The sequence below is a fragment of the Sebastes fasciatus genome, chromosome 1 (genome assembly GCF_043250625.1).
Source record: "Sebastes fasciatus isolate fSebFas1 chromosome 1, fSebFas1.pri, whole genome shotgun sequence".
Taxonomy (NCBI): Eukaryota; Metazoa; Chordata; class Actinopteri; order Perciformes; family Sebastidae; genus Sebastes; species Sebastes fasciatus.
The window spans coordinates 40,600,065-40,621,407 of NC_133795.1; the positions used below are offsets into that span (position 1 = coordinate 40,600,065).

The 21,343-nt window shown below is 43.7% G+C and overlaps 2 protein-coding genes across 5 annotated transcripts; both read right to left on the bottom strand.

Moving 5' to 3' along the window:
* Window positions 1-876: 876 nt before the first annotated feature.
* Window positions 877-20,373, bottom strand: LOC141775600 (acidic mammalian chitinase-like). 3 transcript variants are annotated; one of them, XM_074649125.1, is made up of 12 exons: window positions 6,268-6,342; window positions 6,120-6,177; window positions 5,246-5,272; window positions 4,940-5,144; window positions 4,610-4,666; window positions 4,149-4,314; window positions 3,920-4,044; window positions 3,705-3,828; window positions 3,434-3,616; window positions 1,879-1,995; window positions 1,657-1,789; window positions 877-1,369 (listed from the first exon to the last, which is right to left on the bottom strand). In XM_074649125.1, exons 2-12 carry the CDS (start codon window positions 6,142-6,144, stop codon window positions 1,086-1,088), a joined length of 1,446 nt encoding a protein of 481 aa, XP_074505226.1. In that variant the 5' UTR covers window positions 6,145-6,177; window positions 6,268-6,342; the 3' UTR covers window positions 877-1,085. The 3 variants fall into 3 exon arrangements, with proteins under 3 accessions (XP_074505226.1, XP_074505235.1, XP_074505241.1); XM_074649134.1 differs by lacking the exons at window positions 6,120-6,177; window positions 6,268-6,342 and adding an exon at window positions 20,320-20,373; XM_074649140.1 differs by lacking the exon at window positions 5,246-5,272 and having other exon boundaries at window positions 6,103-6,177; window positions 6,268-6,302.
* On the bottom strand, window positions 16,618-20,491 carry LOC141775613 (acidic mammalian chitinase-like). 2 transcript variants are annotated; one of them, XM_074649152.1, is made up of 12 exons: window positions 20,469-20,491; window positions 20,320-20,377; window positions 20,087-20,113; window positions 19,775-19,979; window positions 19,443-19,499; window positions 18,472-18,637; window positions 18,243-18,367; window positions 18,028-18,151; window positions 17,755-17,937; window positions 17,490-17,606; window positions 17,269-17,401; window positions 16,618-17,062 (listed from the first exon to the last, which is right to left on the bottom strand). In XM_074649152.1, exons 2-12 carry the CDS (start codon window positions 20,342-20,344, stop codon window positions 16,821-16,823), a joined length of 1,404 nt encoding a protein of 467 aa, XP_074505253.1. In that variant the 5' UTR covers window positions 20,345-20,377; window positions 20,469-20,491; the 3' UTR covers window positions 16,618-16,820. The 2 variants fall into 2 exon arrangements, with proteins under 2 accessions (XP_074505253.1, XP_074505262.1); XM_074649161.1 differs by lacking the exon at window positions 20,087-20,113 and having other exon boundaries at window positions 20,303-20,377.
* Between the last annotated feature and the right edge of the window lie 852 nt (window positions 20,492-21,343).

Below are 21,343 nucleotides of genomic sequence, written 5' to 3' on the forward strand. Positions count from 1 at the left end.
GTTATATAAACTCGGAAAAAAAAGTTTGGAAATTTGTGTTTGGTCGATGATTTCTCTGTTGTTACAACACTAATTGGCATTGTATTCTACATCGTTGGAAAGCCTGTTTATTAATCTTCACAATGATGTCCAACTTGTAAGGATCATGCATTTGTGGGATGAGCAGAACAGCTGATTATGTGGGTAGCGGCCAAGTAAAACTTGCCAAAATGCTCTGCCACTCTCCAGTTCTAGAAAGGCCTCATTCATTGTTTTTTGCCATTAAACCTCAGTACTCAAAGCTGGGACTCAATAGTATCACATTGTTAGTCATATTTACTTGAGCCGGGGCAGCTGTGGCTCAGAGGGTAGAGAAAGTCCTCCAACAATCGGAAGGTATGTGACTGAGTATTTAGATTAGATGGGCAATGTTGGCACCTTGCATGGCAGCCTCTGCCATCAGTGTATGAATGTGTGTGAATGCTGACATGTAGTGTAAAGCGCTTTGAGTGGTCGGAAAACTAGAAAAGCGCTTTAGTAAATGCAAGTCCAAGTCCATTTGAATCTTGGTTAATTTTATATTGTATTTCTACAAAGTTCTTGCAAAGCTGTTTGTGTTAAGATAACACTAAACACTGCACTTGAGAAGATTTTGATTGTTAGATATATTTACATATAGTTAGAAATAGGTGTTTACCCCCAGCAAAATGAGGTTTTTAAAATTAAAAGTATTGCTTTGGTATTGGTACAAAAGCTAGGATACTCAATCCATCACCAATACTGAAACAATGATACCTAGCTCAACAGTTATAATGTGTGGCAACACGTAGGTTTGTGGGATAAAGTAGTAGATTGAAATGAATATGTAGATTGAAATGATGAGCCAGTACTCAACAATTTGTACCAAAGTACTTCAATGCTTTTATTTGAAATTTAAAATCTGCTACATATTGAACAAGAAAATACGTTCTATCCATACAATACTCTAACGATGGACTCATTTTGGTAAATGATTGTTTATACAGTGGATACAAGAGAACTTTTAACAGTGGATTTAACAGTTGACTTTTGCATCAGTTGTAATACACATTGTCTCCACTCGTGGCTCAGGGCCAGACGCAGCACTTGCAGCTGTCATCAAAGACAGATCCAGTTCCGCATCTGTTCACGTGGGTGATACCACCAGCGCACATGTAGAAGCTGATCCTGTCGTCTGGGTGGGGGTACAGACCGTCAGGTTTGCCGTTGCAGAAGCCGGATCCTGGGGCGTGGGTGGTGGTAGTGGTGGTGGTTGCAGGGGTGGGGGTGGTTGGTTTGGTAGGATCAGGTTTGGGGGTGGGAGTGGTAGGACCAGGTTTGGGGGTGGTGGTAGTTTGCGGTGGGGGCACTTCTGAACGGTAGAAAGAGAAGAGGGCATTTGAGGCAGAGAAATAAATGTCCATTCATGTTTGTCTATAACTTCACTGTGTTTTTAATGAATTATCCAGACAACATTGTACATGACTTTATTACTCCAATAAATTACTGAGAGGGAGGCTCATTCTCAAGGCTTACAGAAATACATGGTATCACAAGCAAAATACCTGCCTTTTTTATATGCAAATGACTGTAGTAGTCCAGGACATGTCATCTATGTTTTCTAAGGAAAACATCTGCGTAAAAAAGCTTCCGACTTACCAGAACCAAGAAGTTTGCGGAGATGACCCAGCAGAGGGTGGTTGCCCTCGCCGCAGAATCGTCCCGCAAAGTCATCCAAATCGAGGGCCCACACAAAGGCACCACCAAAGTTGTTCTGCTGAAGGTAACGCACCTATAGGGGCAAAAAATAAAAATAAGTTGGTGTTAATACTTTGGATTCGCTGTGAATGTGTTAAATAATAGAGTTGAAGTGCCACCTACCTTGGTCTCATAGCTCTCCCTGGTGTCGAATCCTACCCACTCACTGTTCTTGGTGGCATAGGGAACTTTCTGGTCCTCAATCCACTGAAGGGTGGTGCCCTTCACGAAGCCACAGATCTAGACCATACAGACATTATGATGTTTGTGTAGCTTTACAATCAATTTGAACTTTGTCTTCTTACACAGGCCATTCAATGCCAACGTATCTAATATATACTCTACATCAGGGGTCTCAAACTCGCGGCCCGCGGGCCAATTGCGGCCCGCAAGACGATATTTTGTGGCCCCCACCTTGATATGAAAGTTTAATGTTAGTGCGGCCCGCAAATTTTTTTTTTTTTTATAAAGTTTTTTATAAAGTTTTTTTTGGGGGCATTTTTTCATTTTTATTGACAGGACAGTGGATAGAGTCTTGGAAAGGGGGGAGAGAGAGAGTGGATGCGGAAAGGGCCACAGGCCGGATTCGAACCCGGGCCGCCGCGGTCAGGACCAAGTCTTGTTACATGGGCGCCCGCTCTACCAACTGAGCTAACCAGGCGCCCTCGGCCCGCGAGTTTTATGTGAATGGCAGTTTGCCGTTGAAGGTCCCTTTGTTGCGCGAGCCCGAGCTGAACGAACCTACCAATCACAGTGGGGTATATGGCTCCCGGGGGCGGGCAATCGGCCGGGCTTGATGCAAGCAGAGAAACATTTCACAACAACTATGGCGGCGCCCGTGTAACATCGCATAAGCTTGATTAAAGCTTGATTTATACTTCTGCGTTGAATCGACGCCGTAGCCTGACGTGCACCTCTCCAGAAATGTAACTACACGTCGCGGCGACGCAGACCGCAACAGCTGTGATTGGTCCAGTCTCTCAGCGATGCTGAGCGGCCAGGACCCCGGACAACCACAGAAAGTTCTACTTCTCTCTGCCTCCATCTTTTCAATGTTTGTTCACACAAATCCACTCAGATATATTTTCTCTTTTCGGCGTTGCAGTAATGTCAGTCAAAGTTCTGTGGTTCAACAGTTATTAGCTCCAACTCCGCTCAGTTTCTGTTTGTAGTACAAGAAGAAGAAGGAAACTCATAGAGACGCCGCCGCCAACTAGCGGTTTGGTGGTGTAATTGCAGAGCAACACAAACACAGCAGGCACAACTTTATTGCGGAGTGACACCAAGTGGAATGAATATATATCTTGTCACACAGCCCCAATCATGTCTTTTTCAAAGCCTGCAGTGAAGAGAAAGGTTGGTGACGAGCACAGACAATTTCAGGAAAAGTGGGAGACGCAATAGAGGCCATGTTCAGAAGAACCGTTCATGTTCTTCAATGTTCCATTAATGTTCAGGACAGTTCATGTTCAGAAGAACCCATTCAAGTTAAAGAACTGTTAATAATGACGTTTGAGAAGATTGTTTTTTTTTTTAACAAAGCTTTTTTTGTGGAATACCTGATGCGGCCCAGCCTCACCCAGACTCTGCCTCCAGCGGCCCCCAGGTAAATTGAGTTTGAGACCACTGCTCTACATCATATGGTAATGGGTTTACTCCAGCCTTATCTAAACTGTACCTCATAGTAGGACCAGAATCCGGCTTCACGTGTGTATGGTCCGGCTGATGCAGGGCCGCTAGCTGGGGCTCCAACGCCAGTGTTTGCTGATGTCAGACGGAAGGTACGACCATAAGCAGCAAATCCCATCCTCAGCTTTTCCACTGGGGTGCCGTTGTCTCTCCAGTATTTCATGGCATAGTCCTACAAAAGTTGTTGGAAGAGGTGAAGTAAAACTCTTTAAATGGTTACCCCCAAGTTAATTTTTCTCCAGTTCCCAATGTCCACTTACAGTGTTAAAGTAGATGAGGTCACCGTGGTCCTGGGATCCGCGGAACAGTGGGCTGTTGTGTCCGGTGAACCGCTCCCAAGTTCCATGGAAGTCGTAGGTCATCACATTGATGAATTCCAGTTCCCTGGAGATAGGGGGGAGACATAGTCACTTCAAAAACCTTTGTATAACTCCCAGATTTCTCTCTCAAGAGGTATAAAAGACAGCACACTCACTTGGCAATCTCAGCAATCTCATATCCAGCATCGATGGTTCCCTTTCCTGCGGACACGGCAGCAGTCAGCATGAGCTGAGGATTGCCGGTGGACTTGGCCTCAGCTGCGTAGCCAGCAACGAGCTCCTGCAAATACAGACCAGAGACGAAGTAAGAAAGAAGTCAACATGATGTAAACCATAGCACAGTAGCTTTGAATTGCAGCTAGAAACTCAAGCAGGAGTACCCACCCTGCAGAGCAGAGTGAACCGCTGTTTGTCCTGTGGAGGACTTCCACGAGATCCAGGGTACTCCCAGTCCAGATCCAGACCATCAAATCCATGAGTCCTCAGGAATTTGATTGAAGACTGGATGAACTTCTGACGGTTGGCTGCGTTAGACACCATGATGGAGAATCTGCGGGGAAGATTGAGCTCTGTTATCATACATGGTACGATCCAAAAGACTTTTTTTCGGTAAAGTAGGCTAACAGCCTTTGGCCTTTAGCAGCTCTTAGCTTTTGGGAAAAACAACTGACCTTGGTTTTAATGCATGATTAATATTTAGGATGGTTTTGATTGGTGTTTTGTTATCAATATGTTTTTTTTTTTTTTCAAATATGAGCTTCATAGCTTGCAAACCACACTATCTGGTTAGCTATCTGTTGATGATTTGTTCTAAACATGTGAAGCATGTGATACATGTTACTCACTGTGTTGAACCAAAGTTCCATCCACCAACAGCCAGCAGAGTCTTCAGTTCAGGATTTCTGGAAACAGCACAGAGGGTAGGTCATTTCCACCTCACTTTGTTCAAGCTTTAACTGCTTGTAACAGAACAATATATCATTTAGAAACAAGTAGTGCATTTATATTTTTACAGAAGGGAACATCTCTGGGCTTGAGAGATTGTCAGTCAAGTCCCCATTTCAGCAAGAATTACCGGGCTGAAGGCCTCCTGTGCAAAGCACTGAACTTCTGCTATTTCCGGAGGTACTGTAGCTTAGCCTGACCTCTGACCTATCTCAACTCTGGCCACTTACTTGGTCTTCAGGTTATTGAAAGCCTTGTAGAGGACGTCATCATTCCACTCGTAGGTAACCAGCTCGTTGTTGCTGTTGATGATGGAGAAGGCGTAGATCAGGGTGGTGCAAAGGAAGGGGTCCACATCTTGTGGCAGGTACTTCCCCTCATTAGGTCTGTACTGGGACCAGTTGGTGAAGTAGCATACCATCTTAGTGGCAGATCCTGTGTTGGAGTAAAGGAACATTAAAGAATCATTGATTCCAGTCAACAAGTGAATATCCAAATCAAATGATGGCAGTTGATCAAAAAGTATTACGACTTACCCAGCTGGCATAACACCAGACATAAGCCTAAAGAATATAGAAAAGAAATGGTTAGACAAATAAAAGCTCATTCTAAAATCTAAAACTATTAAAGGGGTAACTTTGGTATTTTTAAAACCTGGACCCTATTTTCCCATGTTTTTGTATCTAACTGACTAATAGTTAATGAAACATAACTAACAACAATTTCTGAAATTGGTCAAGTATTGAGGGAGAGCGCTGTAGACGACTGCTGCTCACGGGCTGCATTATGGTGCTATTGGGGCAAGCTGGCACTGTCATTTATGTCTACTAAAAGTGCTTGTTTTTGCCATGACATTGGCAAGCAAACCAACAAGCCAGCACAGTTTGTGTTGGAGTACAGAAAACGACAGTGCAAGCTTGCCCAATAGCACCATTATGCAGACCGTGAGCAGAGTCGTTCTACAGCTGCTCTCCCTCAATACTTGACAATTTCAGAAATTTCAAAAATAGTTGTCCCCATTAGTCACTTAGACACAAAAACATGGGTAAATAGGGTCCAGGTTGAAAAATACCAAAGTTAACCCTTTAAGTCAAGTCAATTTTATTTCTAAAGCCCAATATCACAAATTTGCCTCAAGAGGCTTAGCAATCTGTACAGCATACGACACCATCTGTCCTTAGACCCTTGATTCAGATAATGAAAATCTCACACAAAAAAAAAATTTAAGAGGGAAGGAAATGGAAATTATTGAAATCTCAGGAGGACTAACAGAGGAGGGATCTCCCTGGACGGACAGACATACAATATAGATCAACATAGTACAACTACAGTATGGATAATCAGGATGACTAAATTAGACATTAGAATCTGTTGGTGAAGAGTAAAACTGCACCAAATGAAGATAAATACCTGCTAGAATGGTGAGCTTGGTCATCTTGAATTCACTTCTCACAACTGCACTGGATTACTGTAAGACAAAAACATAACCAGGTTCAATGATTGAAACAACAGCAGAAAGCTACCATCCCCAAGGCATTGTTTTCCCTTGTAAACTCACCTTGGGACTGGATGAGGGACCCAAACAACAGCAGTGAAGTTTGGCCTTTTATACAGTTGATTGTGCCCAGAGAAAGGAGGAGGTGTAGCAGCCTTTGATACATTGAGGTAATAAATGTTATGATTATTAAAAAATGTTTTGATAAGATCCTGCAAAGTCTAAACCATAGGATATATAGACAATAATTTACTCAGTGCAGCACTAAAGAGCATGCATTCAACACATGAACCAGTTGTAACTTAGGTCACTAAATAGATCACTCATTAATATATATTTTGATATTCTTTTATTTGTTTTTATCTTATGCACTTTGTGCTCTTTTATCTTGCTTTTATATATGTAAAGCACTTTGAATTGCCTTTGTGTATGAAATGTGCTACATAAATAAACTTGCCTTGCCTCATTATCATATCATTAATCAGACACAATGTCCTGTCATCTGATCATTGTCCTGATATTTTACCTAATATTTGATCATTAGAAAAATCAATTCATAGTTTATTTAGCCTGTAAAACGCAGACATTAGCTGCCCCTTTTTTGCTTTCATATTATTGAAATTAAATACCTAGGTTTGTTTTTCACCATTTCACTCTGACATAACCAGTAATTTCACTTTGGGTTACATGGTGGTCATAATTTTACACGTTTGGACTAGTGAATGAAAATCATACAATTAAACATGAAAACGACATAAAGGTCATGTTGTTCTACATTTTATCAATATTAAATTAAAAAGTGAACTTTGAACGTTTTTAAAGATGATATATAATTTTGCCGTCACTGGATAGTTTATAGTGGAGAGACAGAGATGCACTCAGGAAACATGGGGAGACAGGGAGAAGGCATTCAACAAGGGGTCTAGGGATGTTGTGTTTAGATCACCAGGAATGTTCATTTTATTGAAGTTTTACAATATGAGATAATATATGAGTTAATAGATGGACGTCTAAAATAATTAATAAGCAATTAAAAAAAATTATACATTAATGTATATTGGATTTCAATGAAATTTACTTTATTTCAAAGTTTTTAAAACACACTCTTTCTCTGAGATTCAACATTTTGCACTGAATAAATCATTTTTAGGTATAAACTGCACAGTCAGTGTAAAGCGCATATATTTATTGTCTTATAACTAGTGATAAACTTTCAAGAGAAGATGAAGTACAATTAGATATTAACTATGTAACAGTTAATGTCTTGACCAACTATAAATAATAATCAAAACAGATTATGAAATGAGTTGGTATAGAGTCTCCTGTTCTAGTTCCTAGATTAACAGCTTTGATTACTTTATCTCTCTCCTTTGTAGAACGCTGGCCGTGACCATTGACCATCAAGATGTTCCACAGCCGGCAGCTTGTTTTTCCACTCTCACTTGGAGATAAGTGTGGAGATAGCTGGGGCATTCTGGGATACAGGGTGGTGTGATACTCACAAAAAAAAGGAAAAACATATATATCAATCAAACAGGAAGTAGACCACAACGTGAGCAACCTGCATAATAACCCCAAAGATATTAACTTTACAACGGTATGACATGGGTAAAAGCAGCAGCTAGTGACCAACTAGTAACATTTCTAATGACTGTAATCTAATGAATTAAAATAGAAAATATTCACCACAATATTGAAATGTATTATGTTTTGATGAATCAAACGATAATAATCAAAAGAGAATTTTGTTGTTTTTGTTTTGTATGACATTTTGTTACACAAAAATTTGACAAATTAATAGAGACTATACCGTATTAATAATTTAGTTTATGAATTTATTAAATAAAGTTACTACATTAATTTAATCTTAATTTAATACTGATGCGTTTATATGACCTACATAAGTAAACAAGACCATCAGCGAGAAGATTGACTATTTCTATATAGTTATTCTTAATGCCTGTCATCAGGTCCGATTCCCCGCGAAGTCATGCGAGACAATTTAAAGCACGCAGGTTCACCAGGAACTCCTTCAGCGGGGCCTCCAGCAGGGCCTCCAGCGGGGCCTCTAGCGGGGCCTCCAGCAGGGCCTCCGACAGCGACCAGCCCAACACGGACAGACCCAGATCCGGCTTCGTTGCCGCCTTCGACATGCAGTCGGAGCTCCAGCGGGAGGTGGAGAGCTCCGCGCCCAGCGGTAGCTACTCCTCCTGCCAGGACTAGAGTTTCAGCTCACTGATCCGCTGGTCCCCGCTGGGAGCCAACACCGACACCACGCTACTGGAGGCACAGGCCGTATTGCTGGGCCCGCTGGAGGGAAGGGAGGCACGAGAAAACCAGAACCAGGACTGCGCAGGGCAGACTGACCCTGCTGCAGTAAAATTAGAGTTTTTTTTAAAGGGACTCCGGTGCTCGGAAACACTCCTGCTTTTGTCCACAGGGACCGCAAAAATCAACTCAAAAGGAAAGTTCCTCGTAGAAGCAAGTAGTAAAATCGTTATATTAAGGTTATGACAAATTGCCGTCTAAAGTAACCAGTGCTCATAGTGATGAGCTCCCTGCTTTGTCTGACCAGCAGTCAAACCCCAAATCCAAAGTCCAGGATATTAAAGGTTCCCAGTGAAGTTTTAGACCTCTAGTAGTGCTATGAAGCTGGTTTTCCATGAGTGGGTCCAACATTTCACACGTTTGACACAAACACAGTTCTACAGGTAGCAGTTCCCTCCAAAAATACCAACACAAACTGCCTCATCATCCTACCACAAGACACCACCAGGAATCAGACATACTGATTGGTCAGTTGAGGCTTACAGGAAGGACTCACACCCCTTCCTGTAACACTTAACTACCCCCAGAGCTGTGCTGGCAGCTCACATTTTCCTCTGAAGAAGCGAAACGTTAGGAAACCACTTGACGGCACAGGAAACCTTTACTCTTTTTATCATTTTAATCTTTTTAAATACACCTTTGTGTTTTTATTGATTGTTTCTTAATCCTGATTTTTAATCGGAATTTTAATCTTAATAAAGTTACAACCTTTTAATCGTCTGTGGAGGGTTCTGCCAGGCTGCATGTTGGCCTAGTTGAAAGGTCTCCATTTTCCAGCACATGGACTCCTGTTATCCAAAGAACTTGCAGGCTGTGTTGGAAAGCCTTCTCCTCTACTGAGTTGTTTTATCAGGCTCACTGGGACACTCCAACCACACAGGACCTACCATCCGTGAGACACGCCAAGCCACATCAAGAAGGCCTACCGAGCCACCACCTAAAGGACCAACAACCTCAGAGACTTCCACCTGCAGTTCACAAGGTAAGAGCCCCCACACCAAAGATGATTCACCATGGTTTTATGCCCTTGAGTGGGAGAAGTCAGCACAGCTCTCACACACACACACACACACACACACACACACACACACACACACACACACACATACTACACCACATCCACTCATGCCAATCAACATACACCACAAAACACAAGCTAACCACCCTACCACACATACAGCCACAACCATGGACACACAACATATACAAACACTCAATCACCCACCAGATCCAGAAACCAGAACGCTCAGCAAACAATATTTCAAACTCATACAGGCCATACATCACAAACACACAGCAGATGTAGCCATTTCCACACAAACATTTCCACCTGGGATGATGAGGCAAGTTAACAAACTCTCAGCCTTCATAAAGCCATCCACACCTACTGAACACACACACAGCTAAATACAAGCAAACACAATCAACTGGATGCACACCAACATGACCATTTTACAACAACACTATCAGTTCACCATACACACCATTAACAACACCACCCATAACCCCCTGGCCCTCCAAATAGCCATTGGTTGGGCCAGAAAATGTTATGGGCCCAGATTGAGACAGGATAACATACACTCAGTACAACGCACCTTCAACACACAACAGACTACAACCAGCACACACAGCACCTTTCCACCTCCTCCCAAGCTTAAACACAGGTCGGGCAGCTCCCTGCCCCCGATCCCGGAGTTGTCAGATGAGGAGGATTTCCGGCCACTGCCGGCTCCACGCAGGTTCTCCCTCTCCCTTGGACCCCGCACTACCCTTTCCGAACATATCACCCGATATCACCATCAGACTAACCGGAAACCCCTGCTCCCTACCCCACCACAAACCCGAGGACCCACTCCTGTATCCAGCCAGCCCCAGAGCTCCCACCGGACTCACCACAGGCCCCCCGACCACTGAGGAAACCCATCATACAGTCATGTCCCCCTCCACTCTGCACAAAGGAGACACACAGACCCACACTTATCCACCCAAGCCCGAAGCATAGACAGGAACCCTTTCCCCTTCACTCCCACACCCCCCGACTATCCCTTAGTAAACGGACCCCTCCTTGCCCCGAACCAACCCAAGAGGCCCAGCTACCACGGCAGTCACCCAACCAGCCCCCCACCTCCCCGACCCACACCCAGGAGCCTCTGCACCTACAGAGTCCCCCCCACCCCGAACCTCTCTCAGCCCCCCCATTGCCCCGGGAACCCAAACACGTCCCCGGTCCACCAGAAACCTCAACCCCACTCCCACACCGGACCAAGAAGGTCTCCTGGGGGCTCAAACAGGCCACCCAGGAGACCAGCCCTATATACTCAAACCCCCAGCTTTCACCCATACTACCCACTGTCAACCACAAGACAGTAAATCCACTCTTGTCACCTCCACTCATCTTCCCAGACCCATCCAGCCCCACCGAGACCCCTCACACTGAGCCTTCCTGCACCAAACCCCACACCTTGGGGAGGGTCCTGGAGGTCTCTGCTCAGGTCCATGACACACCTAACAAACCGTACAATGCCTCTAGCCTGGACACAATATCCCCCACTACCCAATTTCAACCTTGCAGTAATAACCTATGACACCATCTCTCCCCTCTCTCTCACACCCACAGGTGGCGCTGGTGACCGGACTGGCCTGGCCGAGCGGCAGACCCCAATCGAGCAGCTAAAGGAGGGTACACACGTGATGATTGGGACTCCAACGGCTAACACTGCCACTCCAGAAGCCCTATCTGAGCCTTCCACTCAGCACTCTTTTGGGGTCACGTCGCCTGCCCTGGCTGCTCCGGAAACCAGCGCAACCACAGGTCTGGACCTCAGCACTCCAGGATCCTCCTCCTTCCCCTCCTCCTCCTCTCTCCCCCTCACACCCACCCTCCCTGGCCCCTTTAAGCCCACCTACCACCCAGTCAGACCCCACAGGCAACTCCGGAACTGGACTTTTAGAGGGCGGAAGCCGGTAGTGGTGTTAGCTGACTCCAACCTGAACAGAATCCCAGCTCACCCCAACATTGGCATACAACTGGACAGATACCCCGGAGTCAACTCCTACCATTTCCTCAAGATATTAGAAAAAACAGTACCCAACCCCCACACTGAAGTCCTCATTCTCTCCCTTGGCATAAACAACAAGGACCAGGACCCCAAGCAGACTTCCTACAAAAAACTAAAAGCCCTGGTTAAACAGGCAATAGTCGCCTTCCCAAACTCAGACATATACCTACCCATCATTAATTTCTCCCAAAACCTCACCCCCACACAAAAAAGCAACTTCACACTTATCAATAACATCATCACCACTCATTTTCCATTTCTCACTGCAATCCCACACGAAGACTTCATAACAGAACCTGACAATATCCACTGGAAACCCATCACAGCCAAACTCATCTTTGACCACTGGTGTAGACAACTATATCTCTAACCCTTAATGCCTAACCCTAACCCTAACCCTGAACCCGACCCCTTTACCCTAACCCTAACCCTAACCCTAACCCTAACCCTAACCATCCTGCCCCTCTCCTCCTATCCCTGATTCCTGATCCCTGACCCCTCACCCCTCAACCCCATTCCTAACCCTAACCCTTCTGCCCCCTTCCCCGTTTACCCCAGCTGTGCCAACCACCTCACCCATCGATCCCGACAGACACAGAAACCAGCATACACAAACATCCACATACAGTCACACACATCCACACACAGATCAGTAGGCCAGTGCACATAAACCAAAAACCTGAACCATTAACCCTAACCCAATCCCTGAGGGAGAAGGCTTACCCCAAGTACCTTACCCTAACCCTAACCCCCCAACCCAGGTACCTAACCCTAACCCCCCTGACTCTCCACTACTCATACCATTAGTTTCTACCTTTTCACACCAAATCACACAACTACACAACAACATAAAACAAAACGTTCACAACATCCTGGCTCAACAACCCCCCTTTTACAATCACAGACCCATTTCCGCCTTCAGAAAAAACCCAAATCTTAGGGACCTACTCATCCGTTCCAAATTCACTGACCACAGACTACCTCCCCGGACACAACACAACCATCTCTACAGAAATAGGAAATTCATCAACAACCCACACAGCGGCGCAGCCTACCCCACCCTTGGTACATTTTCACCCAATAGTAGCAATATCATTTATATCATAACATGCTTCACCTGTAAAAAGAACCACATTGGAGAAACCCAGCATTCAGTACTCACCCGCCGCAAACAACATCTATACAATATCAACCAAGGCAGTCTACAGACCCCACTGGTACAACACTTTCAGACACACTCCCCAGACCACCTCATTATGTCAGCACTTCAGGTATGGACCCTTGTCCCATCGCTTGCACTACGCGTTCTCTGGGTGCTTCTAGCTCTTTATTATGTACTCAAAATTTCTTCAACTGTTGTATATATACTGGAAAAACAAAGTTCGGAAACTTGTGTTTGGTGGATTATTTCTCTGTTGTTACAATGCTAATGGTCATTGTATTTTACATCGTTGGAAAGCCTGTTTATTGACCTTCGCAATGATGTCCCACTTGTAAGGATCATGCATTTGTGGGATGAGCAGCACAGCTGATTATGTAGGTAGCGCCCAAGAAAAATTTGCCAAAATGCTACGTCAATGGTAAAAAGTGTATTCTCCTGTTGGTGTTGACTCTTGTTTTGAGTTGTTTGGTGGATTGGATGATTGAACTCTCTATCAGTAACAAGGAACAAACAAGACATATTGGCTATTTTACACTTTATTCATTTAATACACTATCAGGAGCCTCAGTAGCGGTGGAAGATCCATACGCAGCCACAACAGCCTGGCACCTCCTCCTCATGCTGGTCACCAACCGGGTCACACGTTGCTGTGGGATGGCGTTCCATTCCTCAACCAGGATTCGTTGCAGGTCAGCCAACGAGGTTGTGTTGGTCACTCTAACACGTACAGCACGCCCAAGCTGATCCCACAAGTGTTGAATTGGGTTGAGGTGTGGACTCTTGGCAGGCCGTTCCATTTTATCTACTCCCATATTGTGGAGGTAGTCTGTGATAACCCTGGCTCTGTGGGGGTGAGCGTTGTTTCTTGGAGGATGAAGTTAGGTGCCAGATTGTGGAGATATGGAATCGCCACTGGCTGCAGAATCTCATCCCGATATCTCCCTGCATTGAGATGGCCTTCAATGATGACAAGCCTTGTTTTGCCAGTGAGGAAGATGCCGCCCCACACCATGACACAGCCCCCACCAAAAGCTGTTACTCCATCGGTGTTACAATCAGCATAGCGTTCTCCGCGTCGTCTCCATACTTTGACCCTGCCGTCCAACTTTCGCAGACAGAACCTGGACTCATCACTGAACATGACATTCCCCCACATGTTCAGGTTCCATTGTCTGTGTTGTCGACACCAGCGCAAACGGGCCTGACGGTGAAGGGCAGTCATTGCAGGCTTCCTGGTAGCCTTATGAGAATACACTGTTTAGAGCATTTTGGCAAATTTTTCTTGGGCGCTACCCACATAATCAGCTGTGCTGCTCATCCCACAAATGCATGATCCTAACAAGTGGGACATCATTGCGAAGGTAAATAAACAGGATTTCCAACGATGTAAAATACAATGACCATTAGCATTGTAACAACAGAGAAATAATCCACCAAACACAAGTTTCCGAACTTTGTTTTTCCAGTTTATATTTATTTTAAATTATTTGAACACTTACCTGATTTTAAAAGTGATCTCCACTGGGTGCCTGCACTATCTCTAACACAAACTGACTAACTCTTGCTATGGTGGTGCTACTGCTTGCAGCTTCCAACTTCTCCATAACTTACCCTGACAAACAAGCAAACTGCACCAAAGCCTTGATATGGAGGATTTTGAGTAATTGCTATGGCCAGAAACAAAACGGGTTTTCTATTTGGGCGTGTCCATGATGTGCTTCTTTCCATAGCCAACTATCTTGGCATTTTTTATATGGGGAATATTACTCTCAGTGTCTTATACTGACCCCAAAAGTGACTTTGCATTCCCCTTGAAAGAGTCAGTTTAACCCTTAGTGGATTATTGATTGAAAGCAATTAGTGAAGTGGTAAAATGGTCCTTTGAGGCAAAACTCTCTACACAGCAATAACAACAATGACCTGAACGTGTTTTTATTGCTCCCTATTTGTAGTTTCAAGGGCTGAAGGGCATGTGTGATATGGTGATGGTTAAAGCCCAATATGAGGTCACCCATTCTGGCAGGCAATCATCAGAGATATACTGTCTCCATCTCCTTTGGCAGAAACATCATGCGGTGTCAGATAGATACTAAGGTGTTGGAGCTGACACACCCCTATCACTTGCGCGAATATAAACGCAAAACTCTTCAGGCAGAAATATGAGCAACTGATATTGTACTATTATACAAATGTGCCATGTGTTAGTCTAAGCCCAATGGCACTATACAATTCTAAATAGACTATTTCATGGTGATTGCATTTTCCAGTTTTGGAGCCGATCTAGTCTATGTGATCTCTTCTCTGTAATGGTTGGTAAAGGTTCTGCTGTGATGGTGATTTGATGATTGGTGATTGACACAAACAATCAGTTGATTGTAAAGTTAAAGTGAAACATAACGCATGGGACACGAACAGCGGTCTCCTGGATGAAAGCTCTGTGTTGTTGGACCCTCCCCTCTCGCCCTGTGTGTCTCTTTCACTCTTTAAACTACGTGAATAATCGACCAAACACAAGTTTATTTCCAGTTTATATTTACAGGGGCTGTTGCAAAAACCAAGCAGCTAATAAACATATATATTTTTTAAATCTTTTAAAATCGAGAAGATGTTTACAAAAAAAGAAAAAAAATGTCACCACGGAAGCATGGGAGTAAGTTTTATTTTTTATTTTTAGTTTCTCTGTATATTGTTTATTCTTTTTATTCTTAATACTGTGAACCTTTGCACATCCCCTCCGCTTGACACAAAACCGTGGTTATGAAACGTTACGGCAGTTTCTGTCGGAGAGAGGGAAGTTCGTCCCAAAGCTTGCCGCTGTATTAAACCCTCCACCTTAAAGGTCCCATATCATGCTCATTTTCAGGATCATACTTGTATTTTGTGTTTCTACTAGAACATGTTTACATGCTGTAATGTTCAAAAAACCCTGTATGTTCCCTAATACTGTCGGCCTGAATATGCCTGTATTTACCCTCTGTCTTAAACGCTCTGTTTTAGCGCATTTCGACGGAATTGCGTTGCTAGGCAACAGCTTGGGTCCATGTGTACTTCCTGTCAGCTGATGACATTCACATACACTGCAACCAGGAATAAACTGGGACACATTTAGAATGTTTATGTTTAAATCTGTGTAAAGGGTCTAAATATTGTATATTTGTGACATCACAAATGGACAGAAATCCTGACAGCTTGTTTCAAATGCAGAGTTTCTGAATACGAGCTGTGTGTATTTCCCTGTGGATTGAGTGTTTCGATACTTTCACAGTATTTATACAGGACTTAAGCCTGCTTTGTAATGAAAAAAACATGAAAATATCACTTTTTTATAATATGGGACCTTTAAAGAAGAGTGCTTCAGTCAGCTGTGAGTGTGACTACAGACGAAGTTCACTCCACCATCTGGTTTGAAAAAGGCCCGGTACATTCATTGTTTTTTTCCATTGAAGCTCAGTACTCAAAGCTGGGACTCAATAGTACCACATTGTTAGTCATATTTACTTGAATCTTGGTTAATGATATACTGTATTTTTAAAAAAGTTCTTGCACAGCTGTTTGTGTTAAGATAACACTAAACACTGCATTTGAGAGAATTTGATTGTTAGATATAAACTCGGAAAAAAAAGTTTTTCACACGTTGCTGTGGGATGGCGTTCCATTCCATTCCATTTTACATCGTTAGAAAGCCTGTTTATTAATCTTCACAACTCATTACTCACTACTCAATCCGTCACCAGTGCTGAAACAATGATACCCAGCTCAACAGTTATACTGTGTGGCAACACGTAGGTTTGTGGAACAAAGTATGGATAAAGTAGTAGATTTAAATGAATATGTAGATTGAAATGATGAGCCAGTACTCAACAATTTGTACCAAAGTACTTCAATACTTTTATTTGAAATTTGCTATCTGTTACATATTTAACAAGAAAATACTCTCTATCTATACAATGCCAACGACTCATTTTGGTAAATGATTGTTTATACAGTGGATACAAGAGAACTTTTAAAAGTGGATTTAACAGTTGACTTTTGCATCAGTTGTAATACACATCGTCTCCACTCGTGGCTCAGGGCCAGGCGCAGCACTTGCAGCTGTCATCATAGATAGATCCTGCTCCGCATTGCCTCACGTGGGTGATGCCACCAGCGCACATGTAGAAGCTGTTCTTGTCGTCTGGGTGGGGGTACAGACCGTCAGGTTTGCCGTTGCAGAAGCCGGATCCTGGGGCGTGGGTGGTGGTGGTGGTTGCAGGGGTGGTGGTGCTAGCACCAGGTTTGGGGGTGGTGGTAGAGGGCAGTGGGGGCAGTTCTGAATGGTAGAAAGAGAAGAGGGCATTTGAAGCAGAGAAATAAATGTCCATTCATGTTTGTCTATAACTTGACTGTGATTTTAATGAATTATCAAAACAGCACTGTACATGACTTTATTACTGTATTACGGCATACATTCCGATCTGTCTTGACTACAGTCTAATAACTTTGAAGGACATCTGCGTAAAAATGCTTTGGACTTACCAATATCAAGAAGTTTGCGGAGATGACCCAGCAGAGGGTGGTTGCCCTCGCCGCAGAATCGTCCCGCAAAGTCATCCAAATCGAGGGCCCACACAAAGGCACCACCAAAGCTGTTCTCCTGAAGGTAACGCACCTATAGGGGCAAAAAATAAATATAAATTGGTGTTAATACTTTGGATTCGCTGTGAATGTGTCAAATAATAGAGTTGAATGTCACCTACCTTGGTCTCATAGCTCTCCCTGGTGTCGAATCCTACCCACTCACTGTTCTTGGTGGCATAGGGAACTTTCTGGTCCTCAATCCACTGAAGGGTGGTGCCCTTCACAAAGCCACAGATCTAGACCATACAGACATTATGATGTTTGTGTAGCTTTACAATCAATTTGAACTTTGTCTTCTTACACAGGCCGTTCAATGCCAATGTAGCTGATATATACTGTACATCATATGGTAATGGGTTTACTCCAACCTTATCTAAACTGTACCTCATAGTAGGACCAGAATCCAGCTTCACGTGTGTATGGTCCGGCTGATGCAGGGCCGCTAGCTGGGGCTCCAACGCCAGTGTTTGCTGATGTCAGACGGAAGGTACGACCATAAGCAGCAAATCCCATCCTCAGCTTGTCCGCTGGGGTGCCGTTGTCTCTCCAGTATTTCATGGCATAGTCCTACAAAAGTTGATGGAAGAGGTGAAGTAAAACTCTTTAAAAAAGTTACCCCCCAAGTTAATTTTGATCCAGTTCCCAATGTCCACTTACAGTGTTAAAGTAGATGAGGTCACCGTGGTCCTGGGATCCGCGGAACAGTGGGCTGTTGTGTCCGGTGAACCGCTCCCAAGTTCCATGGAAGTCGTAGGTCATCACATTGATGAATTCCAGTTCCCTGGAGATAGGGGGGAGACATAGTCACTTCAAAAACCTTTGTATAACTCCCAGATTTCTCTCTCAAGAGGTATAAAAAACAGCACACTCACTTGGCAATCTCAGCAATCTCATATCCAGCATCGATGGTTCCCTTTCCTGCGGACACGGCAGCAGTCAGCATGAGCTGAGGATTGCCGGTGGCCTTGGCCTCAGCTGCGTAGCCAGCAACGAGCTCCTGCAAATACAGACCAGAGACGAAGTAAGAAAGAAGTCAACATGATGTAAACCATAGCACAGTAGCTTTGAATTGCAGCTAGAAACTCAAGCAGGAGTACCCACCCTGCAGAGCAGAGTGAACCGCTGTTTGTCCTGTGGAGGACTTCCACGAGATCCAGGGTACTCCCAGTCCAGATCCAGACCATCAAATCCATGAGTCCTCAGGAATTTGATTGAAGACTGGATGAACTTCTGACGGTTGGCTGGGTTAGACACCATGATGGAGAATCTGCGGGGAAGATTGAGCTCCATTATTATACTTGGTACGATCCAAAAGACTTTTTCTTGGTAAAGTAGGCTAACAGCCTTTGGCCTTTAGCAGCTCTTAGCTTTTGGGGAACCAAAACCACACTATCTGGTTAGCTATCTGTTGTTGATTTGTTCTAAACATAAAGTAATGCAAGTAGAAACTAGTATTATGAGTGGCCAAGTCCTCTATGTTTAAGATAACATGAGCTAAATCTGCCTGCAGGACAGTTAGCTAGCTACCAAAAACCAACAACTACATATATTTTGACTGCATTTTGTGATAGCTTCAACTTGCCCAGTCGGGCAAGTGGTTCAATTTCTTTTTACTTGCCAATAGTCAATTTTTACTTGCCGCTTAACATATTGTTATATTTAAGTGAATTAATCTGGAGTTTTGCCCACATCCTCTAACGCCACCCAAGTAAACTCCTGTTTCCAGGACAATCAAAATGCTCACTTGCGCTTCAACTAAACTTTGTCTTTACCCGCCTTCATTTTCTTGCAAGTGCCCGATCTGCTACTTCCATCATCAGCTCCGGAAAAAATGTGATGTGTTCAATTATTTTTTACCACTTGCTGGTCAGGCAACTTAGTTGATAGATTTACTAGCCTGACGTGACAGTTTACTTGCCCCAGGCAAGCAGGCCTTATCCTTATCCTTATTGTTGAGCCCTGAAAGACTTCAGTGGTCTTCCAGGATGTTTCAATTGTAGTGGTTAGAGCATTGGTAACACAACTCCAAGCGCTCTGTATTTGTGTTGAAGCATGTGATACATGTTACTCACTGTGTTGAACCAAAGTTCCATCCACCAACAGCCAGCAGAGTCTTCAGATGAGGATTTCTGTAAACAGCGCAGAGGGTAGGTCAATTCCACCTCACTTTGTTCAAGCTTTTAACTGCTTGTAACAGAACAATATATCATTTAGAAACAAGTAGTGCATTTATATTTTTACAGAAGGGAACATCTCTGGGCTTGAGTCATTGTTTCAGCAAAGCCCCATTTCAGCAAGAATTACCGGGCTGAAGGCCTCTTGTGCAAAGCACTGAACTTCTGCTAGTTCCAGAGGTACTGTAGCTTAGCCTGACCTCTGACCTATCTCAACTCTGGCCACTTACTTGGTCTTCAGGTTATTGAAAGCCTTGTAGAGGACGTCATCATTCCACTCGTAGGTAACCAGCTCGTTGTTGCTGTTGATGATGGAGAAGGCGTAGATCAGGGTGGTGCACAGGAAGGGGTCCACATCTTGTGGCAGGTACTTCCCCTCATTAGGTCTGTACTGGGACCAGTTGGTGAAGTAACATACCATCTGGGTGGCAGATCCTGTGTTGACGTAAAGGAACATTAAAGAATCATTGATTCCAGTGATTTTATACAATTGAATATCCAAATCAAATGATGGTAGTTGATCAAAAAGTATTATGACTTACCCAGCTGGCATATCACCAGACATAAGCCTAAAGAATATAGAAAAGAAACAGTTAGACAAATAAAAGCTCATTCTAAAATCTAGACGTCCTAGACGGACAGACATACAATATAGATGTTGTGTTTACAGAACAGACCAACATAGTGCAACTACAGTATGGATAATCAGGATGACTAAATTAGACATTAGAATCTGTTAGTGAAGAGTAATACAGCACCAATTGAAGATAAATACCTGCTAGAATGGTGAGCCTGGTCATCTTGAATTCACTTCTCACAACTGCACTGGATTACTGTAAGACAAAAAAATGAACCAGGTTCAGTGATTGAAACAACAGCAGAAAGCTACCATCCCCAAGGCATTGTTTTCCCTTGTAAACTCACCTTGGGACTGGATGAGGGATCCAAACAACAGCAGTGAAGTGTGGCCTTTTATACAGTTGATTGTGCCCAGAGAAAGGAGGAGGTCTAGCAGCCTTTGGTACATTGAGGTAATAAATATTATGATTATTAGAGCATGTTTTGATAAGATCCTGCAAAGTCTAAACCAGAGGATATGTAGACAATAATTTACTCAGTGCAGCACTTGAGAGTTCAACACATGAACCAGTTGTAATTTAGGTCAGTAAATAAACTCAAAAAAATAAGTTTGGAAATTTGTGTTTGGTGGATTATTTCTCTGTTGTTACAATGCTAATTGGCATTGTATTTTACGTCGCTGGAAAGCCTGTTTATTTTCCTTCACAATGATGTCCAACTTGTAAGGATCATGCATTTGTGGGATGAGCAGCAGAGCTGATTATGTGGGTAGCGCCCAAGTAAAATTTGCCAAAATTCTCTGCCAATGCTAAACACCTCCTCCTCATGCTGATCACCAACCTGGTCACTCGTTGCTGTGGGATGGTGTTCCATTCCTCAACCAGAATGCAACTTGGTTTTTCAGAATACCAGCTTCAACTTGCCTTATCGCACGGACCTTATCCAGATTAGACAAACGTAGCTTGCAATGCTTTGCATTGGCAAAATTCACTGCCAATGCTAAACAGTGTATTCTCCTGTTGGTATTGACTCTTGTTTTGAGCTCCAGGTTCTGCCAATCAGGTGCCTGATGTTCATGGGGCCTGTTGGGTGCTGCTCCCTACTATAGAGAGGTTTGGTGTCTGCTCCAAGCATCTGCATGCCACGTTGGTCTAATCTGGATAAGGCCCGTGCGATAGGGCAAGTTGAAGCTAGTGTTCCGCAAAACCAAGTTGCATGCT

What these genes read in the sequence shown, in the direction of transcription:
- LOC141775600 (XM_074649134.1), bottom strand. Translation starts at nt 20,344, where the DNA reads ATGACCAGGCTCACCATTCTAGCAG. An exon ending in ACCTCATCTACTTTAACACT is followed by an intron (nt 3,617 to 3,704) that starts GTAAGTGGACAT and finishes CAACTTTTGTAG; the next exon opens with GACTATGCCATGAAATACTG. An exon ending in GGGAGAGCTATGAGACCAAG is followed by an intron (nt 1,790 to 1,878) that starts GTAGGTGGCACT and finishes TTGCCCCTATAG; the next exon opens with GTGCGTTACCTTCAGCAGAA.
- LOC141775613 (XM_074649152.1), bottom strand. Translation starts at nt 20,344, where the DNA reads ATGACCAGGCTCACCATTCTAGCAG. An exon ending in TGGAACTTTGGTTCAACACA is followed by an intron (nt 18,638 to 19,442) that starts GTGAGTAACATG and finishes TCTTCCCCGCAG; the next exon opens with ATTCTCCATCATGGTGTCTA. An exon ending in GATTCTGGTCCTACTATGAG is followed by an intron (nt 17,607 to 17,754) that starts GTACAGTTTAGA and finishes TGTATGGTCTAG; the next exon opens with ATCTGTGGCTTTGTGAAGGG.